Below are 27476 nucleotides of genomic sequence, written 5' to 3'. Positions count from 1 at the left end.
ATATAATATGTATAATAAATAGTCCTCTAATTATTATACAAAAATATAACTCAAAACATGAACGATTTATATTAAAAAACTTCAACCCCCTTTTAACCCAAGTTGAATTTTGGAAATATCTTGAATTAAGTACCTACATTCTTTTATGATAACTTTTATTTGAATCCTTTCAGTAGTTTCAGCGTGATGCCAGATCAACAAAAAACATGAACAGACAGACAGACGGATAGAGAGACATACAAAAAAATCTTTGGCTTCAGTATCGATTATATTATAATGCCCTCCAACAAAAATTTTCAAATTGTACAGAATTTGACCTGTTATGCTAACCACTCACCAAAGACTGAAACTTGAAAGAGAAATAACACAAAATGTATGTGTCTTACAATAAACGTCCATTGGTTAAAAATTATGATTAGATATCTATACAATTTCTATGGCATTAAGGTCACATTTATAAATCTAACTCTATTTATATACCAAATAAATTATTTAGGAAGTAATTTTTACGATTTCCAACATTCCACCTAACAATAGACGCATGGTGATGATCAGGAACCACGCTTCGTGCCCATCTGATTTGCATTCTACCAGTAGTTTCCACACGAACGTGTTAATAATAATTAAATATTATATTTAAAGTGCTAATATATTTCTCAATTTTCAACAGTTGTTTCTAAATGGAAAGCCTTGTATGGTGTCGTTGCGAAACTTAACGATTGGTTACGGAAGGATTTGGACGTGATTGTTCGGTGTTTTCCATTATTTTTCTTAATTGCTTGACTTATTTTTTTAATTGTTACGTTCCAATTCGTGTGTAAGTGTTACAAGGTCAGCAGTTTCTTGAACTCTTTAGAATATTCGCTAAAACAATCAGATATATTACTTGTAATTCTATGAATTGTGTAATACTAGTAGACACCGCGCAGTTTCACTCGTGTAGTTCCCGTTTCCGTAGAAATACGGGGATGAAATATAGCATATAGCATTAAGGGATGGTGTAGCTTTTCAACAGTGAAAGAATTTTTCAAATCTGTTGAGTACTTTCAGAGCAATGCAAATAAACAATCAAATCTTTCAAGTATAGACTAGCAAATCCCGTTGGGTGTCACCAGCGTAGTTTCCGCTCTCTTGGGTCGTCGTTATCAACCCATATACGGCTCACTGCTGAGCTCGAGTCTCCTCTCAGGATGCGGGGGGTTAGGCCAATAGTCCACCAATAGGCCCAATGCGGATTGGCAGACTTCACACACACAGATAATTAAGAAATTCTCTGGCGTGCAGGTTTCCTCACGATGATTTTCCTTTACCGTTTGAGACACGTGATATTTAATTTCTTAAAATGCACATAACTGAAAAGTTGGAGGTGCATGCCCCGGACCAGATTCGAACCCACACCCTCCGGAATTGGAGGCAGAGGTCATATCCACTGGACTATTACGTCTCTTTTGGGTAAACGGGCATAATATATAGCCTGTATTGCCCGCTGATAATGTAGCTTTCTATTGTTAAAGGTTGTTGATAAAAGAATTTTTCACCAAGGAAAAATCGTCCTGCCGCTTCGGATTACCGATGTTTTTTCCGAATGAGGGCTATGATCATAAGAACACATTGTCAGTTATTTGTGCATGTACGATCGACGAGTGTTTTGTAAGACGTAACAGCGAAGGTCAAGTGAAGTGTGCTCTATTCCATCATCCGATCGTGCCTTGAAGCGTAACATCCGGACATACAAACATAACTGATAACACCTTAATTGTTGTAATCGTGTAACAATGTTAGGTTGCCTTCAAAACATTCAATAGTAACTTTTTGTAACTGCCTCGCATAGAGTAATCAAAGAGAGTCTTTACAAACTGCGCGCTAAAGCCGGCGCAACCCGCAAAAAAAAACAAAAGTCACGCGTCTCCTTGACATCTGCATATACAAACTTTTTTCATAATTTGTATTTCAAAATTTAACACTAACAACAATTACGTAAATTAATATAATAATCAATAATAACCAATAAATAAATCGTTCGTTATTAACCCATATTCATCATTATCTCAGAATGAGAGAATCAAAATGAAAAAATACTCCATCTTATTTCTTTAGTTTTTGAGAACAGTTTTTAAAATATTTACAAAAACATAAGACGCCATTTTTCTAGATTATTATTAAAAATTACTGATGCGACGGTTCGTATCGTACTGACAAGAGAACGTATTCGTTTTTGATTTTCGTATCCTTGACGGGTACGACAACGTCTTAAAATACAAATACAAATACAATCCTTTATTTGCTGATACAGTTTACAAGGTATTAACAAATAAATATAATCTGTTCTGTATCACGCCCGATTGGCATGCAAAATATTATATTAGTTACATTTACAGTAAATATTATGTCATTCCAGAAATTACTTTTAATAATGAATAGAAGAACAATATTAATTAATTTGAAAAAAAGAAAATACAAATAAAAAATAAATGAATCAAAAATCAATTTACATCATATTGTCAAAAGAATAAATTTATATTAAAATGTCAAAGTTAAAAATTCATTTATGTCATAAAACGCATTGTCCAGTAGAAACCTACGCAGATTATTTCTTGTTCCGTACGCTACATCTGTATATTGATTAATCTGTGCTGCCTCGTTGGTAGCTTGATTTTTAGGTGGTAAGCTTATATTTGAAACACGAGGTCATAGTTACGAGTCCTTGCTCGGGGATGTGAAGCTTTTCTTTCTTTAATAAAATATTTTATTTATTTTAATATCAAAATCCGAAAGGTCTCACAAAATCTCGGAAACCGCTTGGCCTACAAAGTTGAAATTTGCTAGGGAGGTAGTTAACAGTAAGTGTCTGCTAAGAACGGATTTTGCGATAAGGGCGAGGGCCAGATTAAGGAATTATAAGGGCGAACGTTTTTTGGCTGGTGGGAGGCTTCGGACGTGTTTAGTTACCACCCTACCGTCAAAGACGTACCGCCAAACGTAGAAAATGTCGTGTAGAAACCGAAAGGGGTGTAAATTTTCATCCTCCTCCTAACAAGGTAGCCCGCTTCCATCTTAGATTGCATCATCACTTACAATCAGGTGAAATTGTAGTCAAGGGATAACTTGTAAAGAATAAAAAAACAAAACGGAGTCGCGGACGTTTGCTAGTACAATATATTCTTGGCGTCCTTTAATTCGCGTCAGTTTACGGCTTTAACGTTACGTTAAAGACCATACTGATAATGCTACTACGTAATTTTTAGTAGATCTAAATGTGTTACGTAAAGCTATGCCTCAAATGTAGAGGTAAGTATTCCGAAGGCCTAACTGCGGGCCTAACTCAGTCGCCACGCTCGGCCGCCGGAGCAAGACAGGCTGTCGAGCGAATCGTTCATACCTTCATACCTAACTTAACATAAGGCACCCCGTGGACGACCAAACAATTTACATTAAGTTTACATTAAGCAATGTTTGACAAACGCTTAAAACAAAGCAGATGATCAAATTGTTTAATAATCAAAGATATGACAAAAAGTTTACGGGCTTTGGCGCTAACATGCGACCAACGAGATAAGCTCGTGTAGAGAAATAGACAAAATCCAACCAATAGCAGCGCAACCGGAAATACTCTCTCTTCCATTTATTGAGATGGGACTAAGAAAACTCCGACGACACTTGATGAAATTTTGTCTATATTTCTCTTCATTGGTCCCACGTTAGCACACTTACGTAAAGAACACATCACTATTTACTACAGGTGCAGGATACGTACAATAGATGCCGTATACTTAGTAATGACGCAGCTTACTGTACCGTTTAGAAGCAATAACATGTTACATATGGAGCTTGTATAATACAACATAGTGCCGGCTATAAATGTAATAGTGTCTGGTTTGCTACGTATTTTAAGTATGGCGCACCAGGATTTTTTTCTCAGTGCACCTCTTGTAGTCTTCCTACACTCGTTTGTAACAATACCAAAACTAATATTATAAAGAGAATATATTTTTTGTTTGTGTATTTGTGACGAATAAGCTCTGAAAATACTGGACCAATTTTAAAAATTCTTGCACCGATGGAAGCTAAAATCAGCGAGTGAAATAGGATATAATTTACCCCGTATTTCTACGGGAACGGGAATTACGTGTTAAAAAGGGTAAGTACTATGGGTAATTAGAGAATATATTAATATATTCTCTAATTCTTAGAAATATGTAGTTTGTAGTATTATCACAGAAAACATATTGTTATCTATATCTATACTAATATATAAAGCTGAAGAGTTTGTTTGTTTGTTTGATTGAACGCGCTAATCTCAGGGACTACTGGTCCGATATGAAAAATTCTTTCAGTGTTAGATAGCCCATTTATCGAGGAAGGCTATAGGCTGTATATTATCCAAATCTTCTTACGGGAACGGAAACCACACAGGTAAAACCGCGCGGCGTCAGCTAGTATTGTTATTAAACGGTTGTGAGCGCCCTTATAACATTATGTACCGTATACTAAATGAATCTGATCCGAATGAATGAGATAAGTACGGAAAGAGTTATTAGAGGGGCAAGTGAAAAGAAAATTGCTTGTAAGACTTGTTCGCATACAAGTATGGTACATTTTAGCGGTTTTTTTTTATGATTTTGACCTTTTTATGCATGGAATTATAAAAGCGTTAGCTTTGTTTTTGTGAAAACCTGTTTTTGTTTTCTTAAGGTGTATGTCATTTTTTACTAGAAGACGCCGCGCGGTTTCACTTGCGTGGTTCCCGTTCCCGTAAAAATACGGGGATAAAATATAGCCTATATTAAAAAAATATGCACCTATATTAATAAAATATGCACTCGGGGATAGTGTAGCTTCCCAACAATGAAAGAATTTTTCAAATCGGTTTAGTAGTTTAAGAGCCTATTCAATGCAAACAAACAAACAATGAAATCTTTCCTATTTATAATATTAGTTTATATAAACATGTTTATCTTTTATAATTTACATAGTATAAAATAAAATCGCTCCCTGAGTTTGTAAACTTACATAATTTATATTAAGCAACGAGTTTTATTAGGGTTTTCATGTCGTAAACGTACCTTTAGCTTGGCAACTTCGTTCGTAACACTCCCGATGTTCTGCGAGGGGCGAGGGGCGTAGCGATGAATGAAAAACCTACGACTGATGATCGTCACTTCCCCGCACGCACGATTTCCCGCCTGCTCAGTGTTTCCCCCTATCGCCCGCATTCGACGACTATAGTTTAATAGAATGTCATGACATAAGAATATCGTGGTTCAGGGTATCTTTTTACACACGCGGACAAATCCACAGACGTCAGATAGTATACATATAGTTAACAAGTTAGCCCGCTTCCATCTTAGACTGCATCATCACTTACCATCAGGTGATATTGTAGTCAAGGTCTAACTTGTAAAAAATAAAAATATAATAATAATCGACTGTCTGTTAGTATGTATACCTGAAATACGATGTCCAAAAAGATTCAAGCCATTTAAATCATTAAGATTTAGGAATTTCAGACAGTTCTTTCCTCTAGTTCTTTAATAAACAGCTTTAATTAACATGCCACTGGCTTAGCACCGCCTTCAAGCTGATCAGAAGGTAGCACAAACGATGTTTTTTACGCTACTTTTTTTTTTCATTTTTTTTAGTGTTAACATGTTATCATCAACAGGTAAAAATATTTAGGAAGTAGAAAAAGTTTTACTTATAAAGTAGAATTCCTTTTTTTTCTCTCCAATTATCTTTTTCTCTAATCTAAGGTTAATTTAATATCGTGATCAACTAAGTATTAAAACTAATTGTCTGAGATATAATCGTTATCAAATTCGTTTAGTATGGCAATTTCAATTAATGATAATTCAAACTTAATAGCCGTAGGTGATAACGAAATAGACATAAAGGGCAATTGAAAAATTTTAATCCAATTAACTTAATTGTATCTAGATAGTTGCCGCAGCAGTTTGAATAACTTTTGTTGTTATGCGACTAAATGTAACTAAGACAAGCCACATTTGTTCGCCTCAGTTTCTAGTTTTTAGCTGGTGGGAGGCTTCGGCCGTGGCTAGTTACCACCCTACCGACAAAGACGTACCGCCAAGCGATTTATCGCTCCGGTACGATGTCATGTAGAAACCGAAAACGGGTGAACATTTTCATCCTCCTCCTTACACGTTAGCCCGCTTCCATCTTAAACTGCATCATCACTTACCATTTGGTGAGATTGTAGTCAAGGGCTAACTTGTGAAGAATAAAATATATATATATACTTATAAATTCTTTGGTATGTGTGTTTAAACGTTTAAAATTAAAATAACTTCACATTTAGTTTAGTTAACCAATGAGATTCATTAAATAAAATGTTTTTTTTTTTTTAATTCCAGGACAAAATCAAGCTCTGTGCTGGGGTCGGACACCAAAGAGCCAGTCCCGGCGCCTTCGCCCGCTGACTCCGGCGTCTCCGAACTGGAGAAGGACCAACATGATTACAGGTAACTAACATCCTCAATAAAGGCCTATGTCCTGCCTGAGGCCTTCAATTCCCTACAAAAGGCTTATGTCCTGCAGAGGACGTCCATCGGCTGATATGATGATGATGATGAACATCCTCAATGCCTATAGGTAAAGCGAAAAGCTTTTTGAGTTTACTCCTAAGGAATCGATTTTTCATATATAGCCCCCGGTATGAAAAACATATGGGCAGTAAAATTCGATGAACGAATGACAGCGTTACGTTTTTTGTGCGCAACCTATTTTGCGCACGCATGTGCACGCTGTTGGCGGTACGCACGCCGCGGCCTTCTGCTCCTCGGTTGCGCACCTTTCACTTTTCAGGCGAAGGCGTACATAGTGTATACTGCGGGGCTACATACACCGACATAGACAATCGTTCTAAAAGAGTTCACTTCATTCGTGCGTCGGAGCTGACACTCACTTTTTTTACTTCCTATGTCCGTGCCCCGTGGTTTCCAAAGCCTGCAAAATCTTTGAAACCTGCTTCCTCCCGAACTCCATACATAGCTGCAGTACTTAAGTAATTATAGTAAAAAAAAAAAAAAAAATATTCAAATATCCAAGAATCTTCCGATAATCCAAATGATATGAAGAATCTAATAAATATGTTTAATCAAATTATGAATCAATTATGCACCGTGACAAATCTACTCACCAATTTAATTTAAATTTAATGACAGTCATGTGTCAAAATTCGAGCAGCCCCAAATAGTTTTATGGAACCCAAATGGCCTGTCACACCACTCTTTAGAAATTAAACTATTTTTTAGAAACAAATGGCGTCGTATCGGAAACCCACTTCACACAAAAGAGCTGGTACGGTACAACTTTCAAAAGGCTCACGAGACCGAGCACCACAAGATGTCATGAAATAGACACTACATTATTATATTTGGGCAAATCACTGGATTTCGCACCAAACACACCATAATTCAAATACTTAAAATCCCGCTGAATGTCTCACGACAGATTGCAGGAATAATGAGAGACTAAAAAAAAAAAGTAATTATAGTAGGAGCGTGACTATTGCCTTTTATTTTACCCTTTTTTAAATCATTCTTAATATTTCTAATTCCAGTACAGCTGACCGACTCCGCAGCCACGACGTCCGTCTCCGAGCGCCGCGCCTCATGCTGCAGAGCTATGGTGGCCGGACGAGAGACGAGAGAGATGCGGAGCTCGCGAGAGTAAGGAGAGATAGAGCGCTGCTACGACAGAGGCTAGAGGACACTGAGTGGAGTTTGTGTCAGAGAGCTGGGGAGATTGCTCTGTTGAAGACTCAGCTGAAAGATGCTCAGGTACGGTAGAGTATTATTAATAAGAAAAACATACTGAATCGACGTTAAAGAATTGAAAAGATTAAATAAAGTCATGAATAGCTCAATTATTCGTCATTAGCCAATGGGCGAATAGGTCTTCTGCAAGGGCTTCCAAGCAAGTTCTCGGACTGTGCAAAGTAATAATTACTAAGTAAACATTGCAGTAACCATAGTTATCCATGGCGAAAGCTAAATTGTTTTAGCTATTTAACTACATTTACTTACTTTTTGTTAATTGTTTGTGTTGGGTTGGATAAATGAATAAACCTACTGAGCTAGAATTAAAAAAATTAGGGCAAAAGAAAAATCAGTTTTCTAAATATCCTCTGTCGCCACCATGTTAAGGAATAGGTTTGACGTATTTTTAACAATACTAGAAATCTAGAGAAAAATATTTTAAAAAAATGTTTAACTATCTAGTACTTTTAAATTCTAATATTATTTTATTTTTTTTCAGAACGAGCAAACCGCCAAAGGTCACGAATACCTGACACTGAAAGCCGACTGCCGCCAACTAAGAGAGGCTATCGACAAGAAGGACAAAGAAGTGATAAGACTACGACACGAATCTGATGATAAAGACAAATCATTGAAAAGGTTGCAGGCAGAAGTCGACAGACTAACGAAAGACTTGATGGAAAGCGTCACAGATCTAACTAAAACTAAAGAGAGCAGTAAAAACGAAATCGAGAAGCTAAAAACCGAAGTGAAGGAACTCAGACAGGAACTATCCGATGTATCTCTTAGTGGATATGAAGGTATCGAATGCGGACGAACTATGAGAGGGATTTACGATGTCTGCAAGACTAATGAGTATCACTGGACGTCCAGTGACAGTGCTTTAGAAGACGCTGAAGTGCAAAGACTGAATGGTGAACTACCAGATCCTTGTGGGGACCCGTGCGCTGCCAGCGCCATGGTGGAAAGACTCAAATGCGAAATAGAAAACAAAGACACCCAATTCAACAACGAAAGAAGAAAATGGTCCGAGGAAAAGGACAAAGTACTGAGATACCAGAAACAATTACAGATGAATTACGTGCAAATGTTTAAACGATCGCGCAATTTGGAAGCTGAAATCGACGGTTTGAGGCTAGAACTCGAATTGTGCAATAAAAATATGAAGAATCTGAACCAACACAAAACCATAGAGTTGTAAATGTACCAAATTCTATAGAGTTTAATATTTATTTAGATATTACTAATGCTTTTGTAAATAGTTGTAGCGTGTTCTTGCCTAGTGCGGGATTGTTGTCAGTATATAACTGGAAATGTTTTGTTTCTTAAATTTTACTTTTTTCTGTAAGCCTGTCTGTTGCCATTCAAAAACCGATATCAAAGAAAAATGGCGTTGCTTTTATGTATCTAGATCAAACAATACTTAATGGAAGATTAGTAAACTTACTAAATTAATTGTTGTATAATTCAATTATTAGGTTAATTTTACGCTCTCTATTATTTATTTTGCTTAATATCATACACCTAACAATGCCATAGAATTTTGACATAACATAACTGAAAATAGTCTGCTTGGCCCATCGATCTCCTATTACCGTCCCCACTCAATGAGTGCCAAACACAACTTCTTGGCACTCAATTCAAGTAGTCACATTGGCAAATTCAACCTTAAACTCAATCCTTAAGGTTGTATGTGCTGTGAATTTGAAATTTTATTGAATATTGGACTATATTTAAAGGCCTGCAGGTATAATTTTCTTTACCAATAATTAAAACTTTCAAAGCAAAATTGTCCAGTTTTTAAGTGTAATTTTCTGCATAATTGTGCGTCCTTTTATTGGCTTGGCTGGAGTTTTTTTTCAAGACATTTCACATTTTATGTAAAAATTAAAATTTCATTTAAATTTTATGTAGTTGGCCTACTACATTATGATTATTATCGCCTAATTTACTCTCTGATAGGCATATTATACAACTAGCTGACGTCGCGCGGTTTCACCCGCGTGAAACGTTCCCGTTCCCGTTTCCGTAGGAATATACGGGAATAATATATATAGCCTTGATAAATGGGCTATCTAACACTGAAAGAATTTTTCAAATCGGACCAGTAGTTCCTGAGATTAGCGCGTTCAAGCAAACAAACAAACAAACTCTTCAGCTTCATAATATTAGTATAGATTATTAATTAATGGCTCTTAATATGAACAATACTCAGCTGACAATTTATTTAAATATCCCTCTTAAATTATTGTACATTAACTAGCATAATATTACAAAACATAGTTACTTTATAAAGAAAAAATAATAATATTTTTACAAAAATATTACTAGCTATAATATTATTATTAATAATAATAATTGTTTTAAATACACATTAATTGTCTTTTATTGAAATGATACACAGAATACCATTTTGTTTAAGTATTTATTTATTTTTATTAAGAGATCGTAGATTACCTACTTCACACTGTACATTAATGAAATATGCTTAAAATATTAAAAAGATTTAAATTAATATTACCTTAAATAAATTGAGATCATTTATGATTTATAACTTGTATAAAGTAATTGAACACACGAAAATACCTACATCTTTTATAAGTAAAAAGAATTTAAAATTTAGGTTTCAAATTAGCCAGACCCAAGTTCCTCGAACGAAATGTGAATCCTTCTCCATGTTTATTTGCGACACCCGTATGGTTTTTCACAGTTTTTGCTGGTTCGACCTATAAAAAATGTAATTAAATGATAGGTAATTTGATGAAGGTAGTGTTGGGTTCGATCCCCGCCTGAGCTGATTGAGTTTTCTTAATCAGGCTGAAACCCTACTCACGCTACCGGAAAGACGTACCGCCAAGCTATTTAGCGTTCTGGTACGATGTCGTGTAGAAACCGAGACTGTACTTTATCCTACTCCTAACAAGTTAGCCCGCTTCCATCTTAGATTGAATCTTCACTTACCATCAAGTTAGATTGTAGTCGAGGGCAATCTTACTGTGGCCACAGGTGAGATTGTAGTCGAAGGCTTGTAAAGAATAAAAAAATAAAAAATGTTTATAAATTACAACGTAGTCTATTAATATATTCATAGCAAAGTTTTTAACCCTAATGCTAAAGTGGCGCCATCCTATAATTTAATTAGATATTTTTTATGCACTGAAATATATATATATCCTTGATCGTTCGTTAAATCTAACGAAAAGTTTAAAGTTATATATTACTACACAAAGAGAAGGGTATTATTTCTAAAATTCCCGCCAAAAGCTTCAAGATGGCGTCTTGACTATTCGATTTCTGTTCGGACATTCAGAAAGAGAGGGAATTAGTCCGCGGCAAAGGAGAGAGATATCATTCGCGCGACCTTGAATTGAATAATGTATTAAGTCTTTACTCTTTTCCTTATACCATTACAGACACTGTTATTGTGCGCTAAAATTAAATAAGCCGAAATAAATGTGTAAGAAGTAAGGAAATAATAAATCTAATAATCCTTTTCTGATATAAAATAGCTAAAATCTTTCAACCTACTTACAACTATTTCCTTCTCTTCATAATTCGTTATAAAAGAATAATAATTCCTTAATTTCGAATTGTCCCCAATGCAATAGGCAAAGATCTGTGACTGTACCGCCTGTTTTTTTTTATTACTATTTAGCTATACTTTTGCAATAGAACTTTTTAATTTGCCTTACGGCTCTAGGGTCTAGCCCTTACGAGTCTTTTACTAAATGAGTCAAATTACATTGTCAAATATGATCAAATTATACAGCACCATTTTAGGTACGTGCCTATATTTTATTATACTAACTAGCTTCGCCTCGCCGGTTGCTTCGCTATGTCTTGATCTAAAGAGCAAGGCTAATTTCTGATTAAAGGCACATGAGGATAAATATACCTCACCTTTATGAACGCAAGGCGTTGAACGTGTAATTTGCAAGACTGCCAAGTGACGCTCTCCTATAGGAGCTAGTTTTTAACAACTATTAGTTTTAAAAAACTACACTTCATCATAACTCACAAGTGGGCCAGGGCTACATCTATATAGAAGAGGTGATTGGAGGTAAGACTCAATACGGCGTGGCGGCCTAAAAAATAATTTATCATCGTCATCGTCAGCTTCATGTCAGCGTTAGCGTCACGGCAGCGTCAGCGTCCCGTCAGCGTCAGCATCAGCCTATTTGAACGTCCCGCAACATGGCCTAGGCTTCTTCTTGTAGAAGAGGTAATATGGTACTTGGGCCCAGCACGCAAGCTGCAATACGGGTTGGCGGCCAAAAAAATCATTAATTAAATTTACCTGGGTAACATCACCAATAATAGGTCGCTTCCTCCACTTATACCACCAGTACTCGACTCCCAACGTGATGCAAGCTAAGCCAATTCCCATGAAGATGACTATGAAAACCCCACCAATATTCTGTATGGAAATACCATCTGACTGATCATCTTGCTTCTCGCATTTGATAGCATTCGGATTGTTGTTCCACCAATTCTCCTTTAGCTTCTCCAGTTTTCTTTTGTTCAGCAGCTGTAGTATGCTGTGAAATAAGTATTGTTAGTCATGGTAGCGCAGAGATTCGCTAGATGCCGGCGGCTCAGGATTCTGATGTTTGGAAGTCATTACAAAAGTCCTGCACAGGATGTCCATCGGCTGATATTATGATGATGAAGCGATGGTATGAAGACATACCTACCGCCAAATTATTTGCGGTACGCTTTCTATACCAGAAACCATACAAGGGTACAACGAAATTAACCCGTACTCCTTTTAAGCTAGTTACACAATCGTCACTAAGCATTAGCTAGATTAGTGTAGTAAAAATCAAAACCACCAAGCTTCTATTTAAAATTAAAAATTGGATCAAATCAGTGGCGATAACATGCGACCAACGAGATAATCTCGTGAGGAAAAATACCGAAAATTCAACTAATGGCAGTGCAACCGGAAATGCCACTATCTTTCATTGCGTTGGTACGAAAGAGATGGGACTGGGACAGCTCCGACGCCATTGGACGACATTTTGTCTATTTTCTCTTCACTTCGCACAGATCAAACAAATATTATCAAAGAATTATAAATAGGTAATGAATACCTACCGTATTCATTAAAAATTAGATAGATAATGTACCTACCTACCTAATGAATATCAAAATTGACAACTGACAACTTTAATGATTATCAAATGTTAACAAAGAGAATCCTTAATCAAAGAAATGAGTAGGTAGATATAATAAAAATTAAACTTGACATGAAAGTTTACATGATCAAATATGTAAACGTAGGCAATTTATATAAACGCCGTTTCAAATTGACGTAACCATTCGCCGAGGTAATTTATCGGTAACTAATGTTGGCATCAGCGGAACAATTCATTTAAATTTCAATAGCGGTTCAGAGACTGGTGTTAATTTTGCACCGCGGTTGAATGTCAGTCGGTCAGCTGACCGCGCGTTGTGGATTATGCGCATTTATTATTGCACCTGGAGTATGCTCAGGGTTTTCAAACAAGAAAGCAATGCACACGGCAGAACAAGTAATTATTACGGATATTTTAAGGGACAGAAAAGCGACACGCCCTGCCAATTGACATCCTTATGTTGTCGATGTCCAGTCAACTCGCACAAAACGTTACGCATCGACGTTTCTAATAAGAACAGCGAAGATGTGAAATGCCCTTCCGGCTTCTGTGTTAGTATAAGCGCAGTGTTGATTGACCCCCCATCAGGAGGACTGACGACATCAAGGGAGTCTCAGGTATTCGCTAGATGCAGGCCGCTCAGTATTGTGATGTTTGGAAGTCAAAAATAAAAGGCCTATGTCCGGCAGTGGACGTCCATCGGCTGACATGATGGTGATGATACGAGTATCCAGGCCGTGTATCTACTAAGAAGTTTCTAATTATTACGCACTGTTAAAGCCAAGTTTCAGCATTTTTAGCCGATAGACGTCCACACTGTTGAATCTTGTAAGGACTTCCAAACACCGCCGCATGCATTCCGCGGCTTGGTGGAGGGCTCATCAACTCTACGCTTTTCGATGCGGGGTCGCTATTCCCAACTTCCACAGCAGTAAACTATTTCAGTGACCTTGGTTCTACTGTGGAACTCCTCATTTCTGATTCAATCACGCAAACATTCTCCGAACATAGCTCGCTCTATCCCCCGCTGTGTTTGAGCATTCTTAAGATGCCCTATGAGACTAGGACATAATATAAAGACAAAATGCATTTGAGAAAGATGTTGTTTAGTTGGACAAAATATATTATTTCAACATAACCTTGAAGGAAAAAATAAAACGAAATACTTACGCATTATTAAACTGGTCTTTCAAAGGAGATCCCTGTTGAACTGCGATAGCGTACGGCTTCCTGGAGAACTCATCGCCAACCATTTGCAAGTCACAACTTGTAAGCACATGGTATCTGACGTCAGTTGCATCTCCCAACCATGCGAACCCTTCACTGGAGCTCTTGGACTCTAGGACTCTATCTACAGCCTCCTCTATAGAGTTGGGGAGACCAGCCTCTTTCATAGCTTGCCACATTTTACTGTACTTGTCCGACACAGGGTAGTCCCAAACAGCCAATTTAGCGCGTTCCACGTCACTCAGGCTATCGTTTAGACTCATTTCCTTCCATATCCTGGATGAATAATGTGTTTTTATAGTAATTGATGAAACAAGATTGTTATACTCGTAGCAGAGATCAGTGATCTTTCGAGTTGGAAAAGCTAAAAATTACAATTAAAAAAAAAAAATTATTTTTTATAGAGCCGCTTGAAATTTTGTTCCCAATGTTTAGACCTTGATATGATCGCCACATGTTGCTGACTCATGTGGCTATAGAATACCATCGCCTAGTATACATGTCACGTCGTACAATCCGCAGCTTTGCACCCTTCAACGAAGGACATAGTGTTAAGCCTCATGTGCAATTACACCAGCAACCTTCTCCTACAAGCCGGAATATAGCAATGCTGCAGTCTAGAATGGTCGCTAGTGAAACTACCTACCAACCAAAATGCTTTCATCTTCCACCAGATTGGCAAAACGACAAATTGTGGGATGTATTCCTAACATGTGTAACCCTGTGATCTGTTTAAAGCCTTAAACAGAACATCACCAGGTTAATAGCAGAGACCGATCTCATCACCGAGAGGTCGTGGTTCGCTGGATTATTGTCGTACCCACTCCTAATACAGTCTTTTCCAACATTTTAAAAAAAATTAAAAATATACTGAATTTGCATCCATATAACGACTCTCTTAAGCAAGTAGGTACATGTAACAAAGTAATTTTTTTAAACAAATGACAAGTCTTAAAATACCCAAGATATTTGCCGATGACACAAAAACAGTCGCGAGATAAATTCTTATCAGTCGTTATCACAATATTATCGGTCATCGAGATACCTGACCCGAACAATTCCGTTCGTTCCATCTTCGAACAATATGGATGTTCATAAGAAAATCCAACAAAGTCTGTTTGGAATTGTTAAAATTAATATACTTTCCTAGCTGCTTCATTTTGTCTATTGGTACTTACTTGTTAGTTGGTATTAATACAATAAAATTATCTTTAATTATCAAAGTTCAGGTCTATAAGAATTAAACGAAGAATTTCATCTTCGTCTTCGTTTAATTTTCTTCCTGGGTTTTCTTACCAAGCAGAGTAAATTTATCCAGACTTACACGCGCTCGAACGCTCTTAACTTTAATGTTAAAACTTAACTTATCACTTAAAATTTTGTTATCTTGTTTTAATTTCAAATCTATTTGAAAATTTAAATCAGAATTAGAAAAAATGGCAAGGATGATTGATTGTTTTTATAGGAACGAAGAATGACACATGCAAGTCCTGATGATCTTAGTTATTGAAATAACAATGATCTCCAAAATGATGTCACACATATTTACGAGTATAGTATTGATATTTGACCTCTGTCTTGTGCAATACTTACTCATAAAATCGCACTTCAATGTTAGCCATTCTTTCAAAATACGTCATAGCGGCAGATCCGTTAAGCGGCGCGTACTGTATTTTGTACTGTTTTGACAGGTCATCCAATGACTCTATAGGTGTGTCCAGTCGGGACACAGTCAGGAAGGCAGCCAAGTTAGCGGTGTAGGATGCTATGATGATAAAACTGGAAAAAACATTCCCAAATTCCAGTAGATAACATTAAAAATAAAAAAATACTTTTGTCTATGCCTACTGTTTTCTAAATTCTGAGTCGATATACTATTGACGTTACAATAGAGGATGTAACTGACATGTTTTTAGATGAGACTTTCACAAAGAATATTCCTTAGAATTGCAATTATTTTAATTATTATTATAATATAGGTACTACGAGTATGATTCCTTAAGGAGTGAGTTATTATAAACTATAGCTGTGACAACTTGACAAAATCAAAAATTTAAAATGAAAAAAAAAACGAGTACGTGTTGGAAAAATGTTTGACCGGAAATAATTTAAGGTTAGAAATAATAACGGAAAAATGAGTATTACCCAAAAAGCCACCATGTAGCAGCCAGGAGACGTCCAGAGAGATTCTTCGGCGCCTCCCCTCCTCCTTGAGGAGTAAGTGACGTCATACAAAACCATAGACACTCTTTTAACGTAAACTCTCGCTTCTCTTCATCATCTTTGTACTTCTCTCGATTATTTTGATAACTGTATGGACTCCATTTGTCGAACACCCACATGAGGAAACTGAAACGTTAAGATCGTGATATTATTAACTTAAAGGTTTGAAGGCTTCTGAATAGGGATTATATAATACATTAGGAGTATGCTAATAATAAAGCAATTTTTTAAAAGTAACAGGGTATCTGCGATTATTACTTTCGGAGCTACAGGGATTTAAAGGGTCAGCGTCATAGGTCCATAATGATCGTTAGATTTGTATGGGCTGTTAAACAAAATTACTAATATCTTGACTTTTCAAAAATGCTTGTAAGCTAAGCCCACTTGAAATAAATGAATTTTGATTTTGTATGTGAAGGTAAATTTTACTTAATCACCTAATTGAGATACGAAAATTTATCTAACTAAGAATCTAATACTTTTTGATACATAACTGGCATTTTAGATCAAAGAACATTTTCGATCCACGCTACCGACATATTGGCTTTAAGCCAAACCGTAAAATACGATAACGACGTTATTTAACGCTTTTAGTTTAAAACTAAAGTTTATACCTACCTACGGTTCACTATTCAAATAAATTTCAATTCTAATATGATACGTATAAAGTTCATAAAAGATAAACAACCTGTCTGAAACAATGGTTGTTATGTTGCCGGTTATCGGCAAAGTTTATAGTCTCAATATTGTGTCAGAGCAAGCCACGAACAAGCAAACTTACGAAGTCAAATAGAATGAAAATGAAACAAAGAAATATAATCTAGAGTGTAGATTTATAAATATTGCACATGATTATGATACATTTCAGTCAAGACCAAAAGCATCTGAGAAAGTATGCCGAAAGTAAGAGTGTATTTCAGGTTGAAACAGATGGAATACGAAGCAATATACTTAATGAAATACCTAATACAATTAATAACGGATAAAAAGGCTTAGATGACTAAACCTGATAAATTTCAGCTAAATACAATCCTAAGAAATACGACTTGCTATGTTCTACTGCATTGAAATAAAACTAATTCTAATTATTTCAGAGCAGACGCTCTGAAATAATTATAAGGTCTGAGGTCACACCCGCGTATTTTCCGTTCCCGTGGGAATAAGGGGATAAAATACAGTGTATAAGACTCACAAATAACGTGGGTTTATATTGATACTTGAAATTTACAAAATCGGTTTAGAAGATCCAGAGATTGCCCCCTCATCATCATCATCATCATATCAGCCGATGGACGTCCACTGCAGGACATAGGCCTTTTGTAGGGACTTCCAAACATCACGATACTGAGCCACCTGCATCCAGCGAATCCCTGCGACTCGCTTGATGTCGTCAGTCCACCTGGTGGGGGGTCGGCCAACACTGCGCTTACTAGTGCGGGGTCGCCATTCCAGCACTTTGGGACCCCAACGTCCATCGGCTCTTCGAACTATGTGCCCCGCCCATTGCCACTTCAGCTTCGCAACTCGTTGAGCTATGTCGGTGACTTTGGTTCTTCTGCGGATCTCCTCATTTCTGATTCGATCACGCAGAGATACTCCTAAGATAGCTCGTTCCATCGCCCGCTGTATGACTCTGAGCCTTCTTATGAGGCCAATAGTTAGCGACCAAGTCTCGGATTGCCCCCTACACCTACCTCTTTATAATATTAGTATAGTAGTATGTTAATACCAAGTACCGTGAGCTTGATGATATACCTACCTATCTACATCTTGTAATGGTAGTTCAGTTTACCCAATTTGGATTGCGTTACGCATTGCAACTTGCTACCCATCGCTATTAGTTTGCATGATGCATTTGTTAAGCGAAGGCCAAAACCAATCTTCATTTGCGTCAAAGTTGCAACCAGTTGCAACATATCTTGAGTCTTTTGGTAAAACTATCACATTTTTTGTTATATCGAGGGATTCAGAAATTGATTTAAACTGTTAATAAAACAAGGTAGATTTTTTATTTGTAAATGTGAAACTAATTGCAACAATGATTTATGATTACTTAGGTACTTTACTATCTACTTATTTGTTGAAATTCCACAAAACTGAATTTGGTTTTAGCTTCTTCTTATTTAATTTATTTCTTATTCGTTCTTTTTAAATTTTCTCGCCTTCGTTACGTCATATAAAACTGAAGTTTTTTACATATTTACCATGTAGAAAATAGAGTGGATTACAATTTTCCCGTGGCAACGGGAACTACGTGGGTGGTAAGAATTATGATTTTACTTCTACTGGTGTTTGATGGATACTGGTATACCACAAGGCGGCATGTTGTCTCCTCTTTTGTTTTTGATTTATATTAGTTCATTAACTCTTAATTTAACTTCTTTCTACCTACCACCTGTACGCTGATGATCGTTCTTTACGAAAAGTCCACAAGCAATTGTTTTTTTTTTATGTTTTATTTTAGAACTGTGTGTGTAACATTTTAATAGCTTATGAAAATAATATACTAATTTTAACGTATGTTAGTTGACACAAACAAAATTGAGATTTTTATGTAACAACTGTCATCCGGTGCTTACTGACAACCCTTCGTGGATATCATACAAGTAGATGACATTTATCAGGTAATTTGATGTTTATTTTAATAGGTGGTTAATAAAGACCAGATTAGTGAATATGCCAGCAGGATAGGCACCTATGACATGTAGGTTATGTGGTGATAAGAATTCCCTTTGACAAGACATGATCGCAACTGCGTGACTATTTGGACATCTAATTAACATATTATCTAACTTTAATTAACTGTGTAGTTATGTACAGTGTTATGTTTTGTACGGGTGCTTAGCATACCTAGTTAGGTATTGTCGGTTTTTAATAGTTGGTTTCACTTATTTTTAACACACTTTATTAATAATGAACGGAATTAACAATAATAATTAATCATTTCACAATTATTTTCAATTGAGTTTAATAATTTTAGTAAAAATAAAGATGTTGAAACGAATTTTGTTGCGTAGGTACATCAGGCAACGTAATAATATGGAATGTAAAAAAGTGAATGTATTTAATTTATCTACTCGTAAACGAATTAATAACTTATATATTATATATAATAACTTAAAAGGTAAAATAATTAGTTAAACTAATATTATAAAGAGGTAATTTTTGTGAGGTTGTAGCAATGATAATTTTATACTTGTAGGAGGCGATCTACTGAACCAGTTATGATAATTCGTTTACCAGAAAGCGACGTTATTTATGAGTGTCATAGACCATGACTGTATTCCCACGGGTGCGGGAAATAAGCGGGTGAAATTGCGGGGCGTCTTCTAGTTTATAGTACAATCGAATATTTAAGTAATTTTCGAATTAAGAGTTTAAATAAAGGAGGAACTAAATGAAACATGACGGTATCTATAAGATTTGGTATCTTATAGCGAGCTTGTAAGAACTTATTTTCTCCAACGATGATTTTAATTTTAATATGAAGTCGACCATCTTCTTCTGTCAACTGATACCTAAGGTACCATAAACTAGACACGAGCACTATATGAAGCAACAATATAACCTGCGCAAAATTACTCAAAAATAGCTGCAATTGTAAGTCGTCGTCGTCATCAACCCATATTCGGCTCACTGCTGTGCTCGAGTCTCCTCTCAGAATGAGAGGGGTTAGGCCAATAGTCCACCACGCTGGCCCAATGCGGATTGGCAGACTTCACACACGCAGAGTATTAAGATAATTCTCTGGTATGCAGGTTTCCTCACGATGTTTTCCTTCACCGTTTGAGACACGTGATATTTACTTTCTTAAAATGCACACATCTGAAAAGTTGGAAGTGCATCCCCGGACCGGAGTCGAACCCACACCCTCCGGATGCGGAGGCAGTGGTCATATCCACTGGGCTATCACGTTATGTACTATAAGTAAAAATTGGAAACTTCCTTGTATTATGTGGTCCAACGTAATTGAGTCTTTAGGCAGTGCATTTTTGCATCTTTAAAGCACTCTACTGTCTGTTGCTTACATACTATCAAGTTGAACAAGTATCCCCGTCGATGATTGTCACATTATCAAGTCATAATATCTACACTCAACCTGGTTGAAGCTATTAATCAATGATCAAAGGGTAACGACTAACGTATAACCTCGAAGAAGCAGGTTTATCGGACGGCGAATGTGTGGTATGATGCTACGAGCATTTAATTAAGTTTTTGCTTAAATAGCTTAACCTTAGAAACATCAACGATACAGGAATATTTACAAAGTTTACATCGCATATTAACTCGTTATTAGCCTAAAAGTTTTATATTACATTACATCATAGTGTAAAAAGACATGCGTATAAGCAGCGCAACTGTTACTTTCGATTTCAAACGCTAAAAAGTAAAGAGAAGAAAGAGAGAGAAGAGAAATAAAAGAGATTAAATAATCTTTTAACTTTATTAGCAACTAGCGGACGTCCGCGCCTTCGTCCGCGTGAAATTTAGTTTTTCACATCCCTAGGGAACCATGGATTTTACCGGGGCCTAAGAGATGCCAAATCCATATTCATTTAAAATCTATATTCATTCCAAATTTCAGTCAAATGGGTTCAGTAGTTGCTGCGTTAAAGAGTAACAATCATTCATACAAACTTTCGCGATTATAATATTATTAGGAAGTACGATTTAAATTTCACAAAATGCGCCACGCCATAACACCCGCCCTAACATATAAACCAATAACTTACCTAGTGAAGAAATATGCGGCCAAAATAGACAGCCAGACATCATTCTCTAAAACTGTCAGGAATTTGAACAGTGACGTCGGCGTCCTCGGCAGTTTCATCAATATGGTAATCCCAACTAAATCGTAATACGGTACGGTGAAATCCACCACATTCTCCCTTTCCGCCATCACTGATAATGAGGTTAAGCCGATATCAGCTCGTTTCTCAATCAATTCCTTTATTATCCCATTCCAGTTGCCGTTTTCGTCCATAGTGCCAAAGTTTCCGTCAGGAGTCAAGGTTATCTCGTAGTCAAATTTCACTATTTGACGAATCTCCTCTATCAGGTCGATGCAATAACCTTTGAAACCTTTTGGTGCGTCATCGTCTCTGATGATGAAAGGTTGTTGCTGGAAGGAAGCTCTATTGATATGAAAAGTTCAAATAATCTCATCATCATCATCATTATCAACCCACCACGCTGGCCCAATGCAGATTGGCAGACTTCACACACGCAGAGAATTAAGAAAATTCTCTGATATGCAGGTTTCCTCATGACGTTTTCCTTCACCATTTGAGACCGTGATATTTAATTTCTTATAATGCACAGAACTAAAAAGTTCGAGGTGCATGTCCCGGACCGGATTCAAACCCGGACTCCGGAATCGGAGGCAGAGATTATATACAGGGTTATCATGGCTCCTCCAATAACCTATCTGACAAAAATTCGGAAACAATGAATATTAATTTGTTTCAGGTTTACAATTCAAAATCATACTTCAATACCCGGAATACGTATTTCTCTATTTACTTAACTGCTAAATACATATTTCTTTGAATTATCAACTGACATAGAATAGACAGGGCATAGCGAAACGGTAAGACGCTCGGGGGTAGGTAGGTACTTTTTTGCTGATGAAAGAATTCACATATAATAGGGAGTTAGCTTAGTTAAATGAGGTATGTACAATTCTACAGTACAATATAGTAAAAAATAATGTGAAAAATGGAATAAAAAGATTCCATTTCCAATGTAAATTTCCCAGAGTTCTTGCTCTAGGTTATAAGGTTATAGGTTATAATCAAGACAATCCCAACTGCGTCAGACAAGTCGTCAAAAACACATAAACATTAAAAAAAACAAAATACGATATCGCGAACGACAAAAGTTAAAAACGTTAATAAACGCGCGAATGTTTACACAAGTGTAACTAAGCTAACCAAATTGTTTTTATCAGAAGTTTAAACAACGACGCAGTTCATTTACCTACCTCGACAGTCACAATTCTGTAAACCAACTGAGCTGAGTAATCGCTCATGTTATCTGGATCGGTCAGCGATAAGGGGTTCAAGAGACCAGCTTTCCATGATCCCAAGGACTTGCTGCCTATGGATGCCCCGTCTTTGATCGTAACTGCTGTTAGGTCTGTGCTGAATTCCATAAAACTTCGCCCGTTCATCGGATCGTCTTCGGGTATGTAAAAGGGAGCATATGTTGGAGTTTCTTTTATCTACAGAAAGATGGAATACGTCAATCGAAAACCTCATAAAAACAGACTGGTTAGCTGTGGCTGTACCTAGAATAAAATGTTAAAGCTTGCACTTTCTGATTGGGCTTGCGTATAGAAATACTATTGCCATGACATTAAGCAACTGCGGGTGGGGACTATTTTCACCGTTGATATTAGGTATTAACTGAGGTCTAAGGCTCAGGTTGAAAGGAATAGAGCAACACTTTGTCAAGCAAGTTCCTAGAGTCCGTGCGCCGGCCCGAAATAAATTTTAAAATGGAGCGAGATCAAAATAAGGCGCCTCTCCTGTTTGCTCCTAATAATATGTAGATACCTATACCAAATTATGAGTGTAAAGTAAGAATAGAACACGAAAATCTCGACCATACTCTGGGGTGACCAATTGAAAACTAGGCGCAGTTGACTAGGATTATCATTTAGGCGCTCTCTAGGATTTGGCGCCTGAAGCGACTGCTCCGTTTGCCGTATGGACGGGCCGGCCCTGAGTCCGTGTCCTGCTAGAGAACTTATGGCAGTGTGAAACCAGAGCTCGAACGCTCTGCTTTAAACTCTGGTTATACTTTCCTACTTCTACGTTCAAGTGTATCCTGCCTGTTCTATTAATCATTAGGTAGGTAATAAACAAGTATACTGCTATCTGTAACTATAAAAAAGTGCATTCATACGTCAAGTATCTTCAATTTTACAAAGACACTGGCCACTTGGTTAAATATTTATTGTGAATTTGCATCACAACAACCAGTTCGGTATAGTCGTACATAGGCTACCTCTTGAAATGCGGTTTTAAGATCCAAGGTCCTGTTAGGCGTGTTCTTGCCATCGTAGTCGTCGCAACTGATATATTTCATGTCATTTGGCCACTTGCCAGAGTCCAGCAGTGATCTGGAAATTCATGAAACGGTAAACTCCATGGAAAGTGCCACGCTATAATTAGACGTCCTACATAGCGCGCGTGCACTAAATCGGAAATAAGTACGCTAGCACTAAAACTGTAGAGGTCATTACTTGATGGCTAAAAACGTTCTCAAAGACAGATCGAAATAAAACGCAGAGGTAATTTCTGGCTCCCCATTCATGCTGTACGTAGTTTTTATTTTCGCTAAGCGTTCTCTGCTTTTCGCGTCGGGCGTCGGTTTCATGTAGACAATGGTCGCGTCTTTGCAACCGCAACTAATGTCCCCTTTGTCCAGAGACAAAGCAAACCAAGCAGTTTTTCTCCCAAAATACTGGTTGTCATTAGCAGCGTCCAATACATTCTTTATGGTCCTCAAACTTCCAACAACAAAGAAGTTGACTATATCTAATTCTCGTAAACTTCTTAGTTGCGTCTTTATTTCGTCTTTGCTGAAGCTTTTTACTGGTGTGATCACGTGGCGCGTAGGAATGTTCTGGAGCAAGGATTTGTACTTGTGGTCCATAACTGCAATGAAATAATAGTGAATTAATGCGGTATATGCAGGTATAGTATGAGACTAATTTACGCATTTTTTAAAAAATTCGTACTTCGTACTCAGGTACTTTCCTGTAATCCTAGTATGCGTCAATGACGTGTCTCGTAAAGAAAAAAGACATAATATCATAGACCAATAGCGGCGGAGTTGTTCCAGTACCAGTTTCGTTGCGTCGTCGCCTGAACGAACGAACGAAAGATAGCGATATTTTCCACTGTACTGCTACTATTGGTCAACAGTAATTGTCTTTCTCTCATCTCTTGGAGAGCTTCGACCTACCGGAGAGCTTATTTTCTAAATGAAATAGTAATTAGGTACTCCCAATTTTGTATATTCGTTTTAATATAAATAGAGACGAAGCTTTTGCGTGTCTGAAACTGACGTCATATTCACATTGCATGTGTCGTGTCGATATTATCGAAAATTAACTAACATCACAACAATCGAAAGGTTATGAAATTATAAGTAAATCTCAGTTGACTGCCAGTCAACGTAGACAAATAAACTTACAAACAATGATATATTACTTAAGACTGTATCCGGGTTGTTACCCATAAAACATCTTATCATACAAACCAAAGAACTCGTCGAATATAATAGCAGCGTTTGTTATATCTTGCTTAGTTACAATAGCCCTTATTGCTTCAGGTAGAACATCCGCTGGGGGCATGACTTGAAGGAGAAATCTCGTTTGGTTCGCGGTTAGACTGCGCCACTGTCGCAAGTCCCCAGTTTGGCCGAAAGATCCAGAAATTGTTGGCAGAGCGAGCGCCGCGGTGAACGACTTTATAGTCTCCGATCCGACTCCGGTCATCGTGAAATCTAACACGATATGTGGGGTTTTCTGGGCGGATAGCATGTCGTTGTATTTTCTGCAAACTAATGAAATACATAATTTGTAGGTATTACTAGAACGAGATAGCCTAGTGGATATGACCTCCAACTTTACAGTAGTGTGCATTTTAAGAAATTAAATATCACGTGTCTTAAACGGAGAAGGAAAAACATCGTGAGGAAACCTGCATACCAGAGAATTTTCTTAACCCTCTGTAAAGTCTGCCAATCCGCATTGGGCCAGCGTGGTGGACATTTTTTTTAAAATTCTTCACAAGTTAGGCCTTGGCTACAATCTCACCTGGTGGGAAGTGATGATGCATTCTAAGATGGAAGCGAGCTAACTTATTAGGAGGAGGATGAAAATCCACACACCTTTCGGTTTCTACGACATCGTACCGGAACGCTAAATCCCTTGGTGGTACGTTTTTGCCGTTAAGGTGGTACTAGCCAGTGGTAGCCGAAGCCTCCCACCAGCCTGATCTGGACTAATTAAGAAAATCTCAATCGACCCAGCCGGGTATCGAACCCAGTACCTTCGTTTTGTAAATCCACCGCCCATATCACTGCGCCACGGAGGACCATTTGCCTAACCCCTCTCATTCTGAGAGGAGACTCGAGCTCAACAGTGAGCCGAATGTGGGTTGATAATGATGACTAGAAGAGAGCCTGCAGCAACGGGGTCATCTCTCGAGAGTGTCGGGTAGGGGTACTGGCCTTGAGACTTGGCCTCCTTGCCCGAGTAAAACGCGGGGGAATTTGCTACCCAGGTGATTTCCTCCAGCCCCTTTCGGAGCTAAGGCATCTTGGCCGAGTTAACCACGTCTAACCTAGCCTAACCTAACCACGGGACGATTGAGGCAGTAGAGACCATTATTACTTCGTCTGTGACTGTGTCTCTTGTCTGTGGCATATCATAAATCTCAAACACATGATTAGAAATCGGATTTTTTAGCTACCTTACTACTTAGGTACTTTATTAGCTATGTACAATGAAGATCAGATAAGCCAATCCGAAGGTATCATCTTTTATTCATTACGACAAAAAGATTTACTGACGTCAGTCGCATTATAGGTAAATTACTGACTTTCGTGGGTAGGTACGTAATTTTTTAGCCAAAAACCATTTTAATCTCCAAGAGAAACTTACCATTTTCTAGAAATGCCTTAGCATCCGTGCGATTGCCTACGACGATGACTGGATCAACCGCTAAGCCTAAACTAGGATTGCGCCTTACATACTCCTTTGCAACTTCAAACGCCTTTTCAGCCAGTGCATTGTTTTCTTCATTGATGAGTACTAGAACATTGACAAAAATATTTACTCCTAAACGGTAAAGATATTTTACTAAGGATGCGTTACCTAAAGGAGATTAACGCCGGGTTTATATTTGTCTGACGTGTCGTGTCACGCATCACAAGAGAATCGGTATCATACATTCTAGCGGCACAACAGAAGCCATCACGACATGTCACACACATAAGCAAACGTTGCCGTATAAAATGTATGATACCGATTCTGTTCTGATGCGTCACGACACGATACGTCAGACAAATATAAATCCGGCTTTAAGTGTTTTTCATCCCCGTATTCCCATCTATATTTTTAAGCTAGAAAATGTGTTAAGTAGGTACAAAGTTGGTTACAAACAAAGAAGTTATGTGAGTTTCTGTATCATTTATGATTGCCGAATCCGTAATTAGTACCTGTAGAACATCTATCTGCAGAATAGTGTTTACAATATATGAAAAGATTACAATTTAGTATTTAAAAGCAATGAAATTATGCAGTCTTATAGAGCAGATACACAGAACAGGTTTCGTAGGAACCTAAAGAAATTAGAAATTACTTTTTTAGATGGCAACATTCATAATAGTAGATTATACTTACAAACGTTAATATTTTGCGTAGTCTGCGAAAATGAGGTGCAAATAAAGGAAAACGCGCTAAAAATCGCCAGTAATCGCTTCATTTCTTATCGCCTGTTAACTAAATGTGTTTCAGTTCATTTTATACTGAATATGCTCATATAACTCAGCTCAGGTAACTGATCCACGGTGTACTGATAGATATTGGAATAGCGATAGTGATTCAAACTTATGTTGTACTATCTAGTAACCAAGGTAATGTCCGGCCTTGATTCACCCTCGGTAATTGAAGTTGCCTACACTCATCACATAATAAATAGGTCGTGTGTACATCAACAGTAAATAATGGTACCTAATAACGTATGGGCACAATTTATTCAGCGGTAACTGTCTATTGGAAGAGAAATGAATCTTTATGGTTGAGACGTCATAATAATCGCGATTTAGAAGGCCTCTAGCCAAGTGGCACGTCGATTTCTTTCTACAAACGCCAACGCTTCGAAAACTAACAAAATGTATGGGAATGACAGATTCGATCGACAACTTGATCACGTGACCTCAATAGCTTAACGGTAAGAGCGGTCGGACTCATCACCGAGGGGTGGTGGTTCGATCCCCGCCCCGTTGGTCTAACGTCGTAACCACGAATAACACAGTATTTCTCGACTAATTGGAGGGAAATGGGAATATTGGTCATATTTAGAAAATATGG

General features: G+C 37.3%; 2 protein-coding genes across 3 annotated transcripts in view; one reads left to right on the top strand and one right to left on the bottom strand.

Moving 5' to 3' along the window:
* Window positions 1-10152, top strand: part of LOC112048097 (leucine zipper putative tumor suppressor 2 homolog) — a 144956-nt gene extending 134804 nt beyond the window's left edge. For both annotated transcript variants that reach the window (XM_052885004.1, XM_052885005.1), the window contains 3 exons: window positions 6372-6479; window positions 7580-7799; window positions 8278-10152. In XM_052885004.1, coding sequence (XP_052740964.1) covers window positions 6372-6479; window positions 7580-7799; window positions 8278-8979 — 1030 coding nt within the window. In that variant the 3' untranslated portion in view covers window positions 8980-10152. The remainder of the gene's footprint in view (window positions 1-6371; window positions 6480-7579; window positions 7800-8277) is intronic.
* A 92-nt stretch (window positions 10153-10244) lies between these two features.
* LOC112048112 (ionotropic receptor 25a) lies at window positions 10245-26917 on the bottom strand. The gene is made up of 12 exons (XM_024085493.2): window positions 26787-26917; window positions 26046-26195; window positions 24638-24940; window positions 23616-24030; window positions 23378-23492; window positions 22350-22589; window positions 21100-21488; window positions 16289-16492; window positions 15737-15922; window positions 14087-14419; window positions 12076-12316; window positions 10245-10504 (listed from the first exon to the last, which is right to left on the bottom strand). Exons 1-12 carry the CDS (start codon window positions 26866-26868, stop codon window positions 10391-10393), a joined length of 2772 nt encoding a protein of 923 aa, XP_023941261.2. The 5' UTR covers window positions 26869-26917; the 3' UTR covers window positions 10245-10390.
* Window positions 26918-27476: the final 559 nt, after the last annotated feature.

Source organism: Bicyclus anynana, chromosome 13, assembly GCF_947172395.1.
Source record: "Bicyclus anynana chromosome 13, ilBicAnyn1.1, whole genome shotgun sequence".
In the NCBI taxonomy this organism is placed as follows: Eukaryota; Metazoa; Arthropoda; class Insecta; order Lepidoptera; family Nymphalidae; genus Bicyclus; species Bicyclus anynana.
Note: the sequence above shows the minus strand (reverse complement) of the source record. Positions and strands in the feature narration are given on the sequence as shown.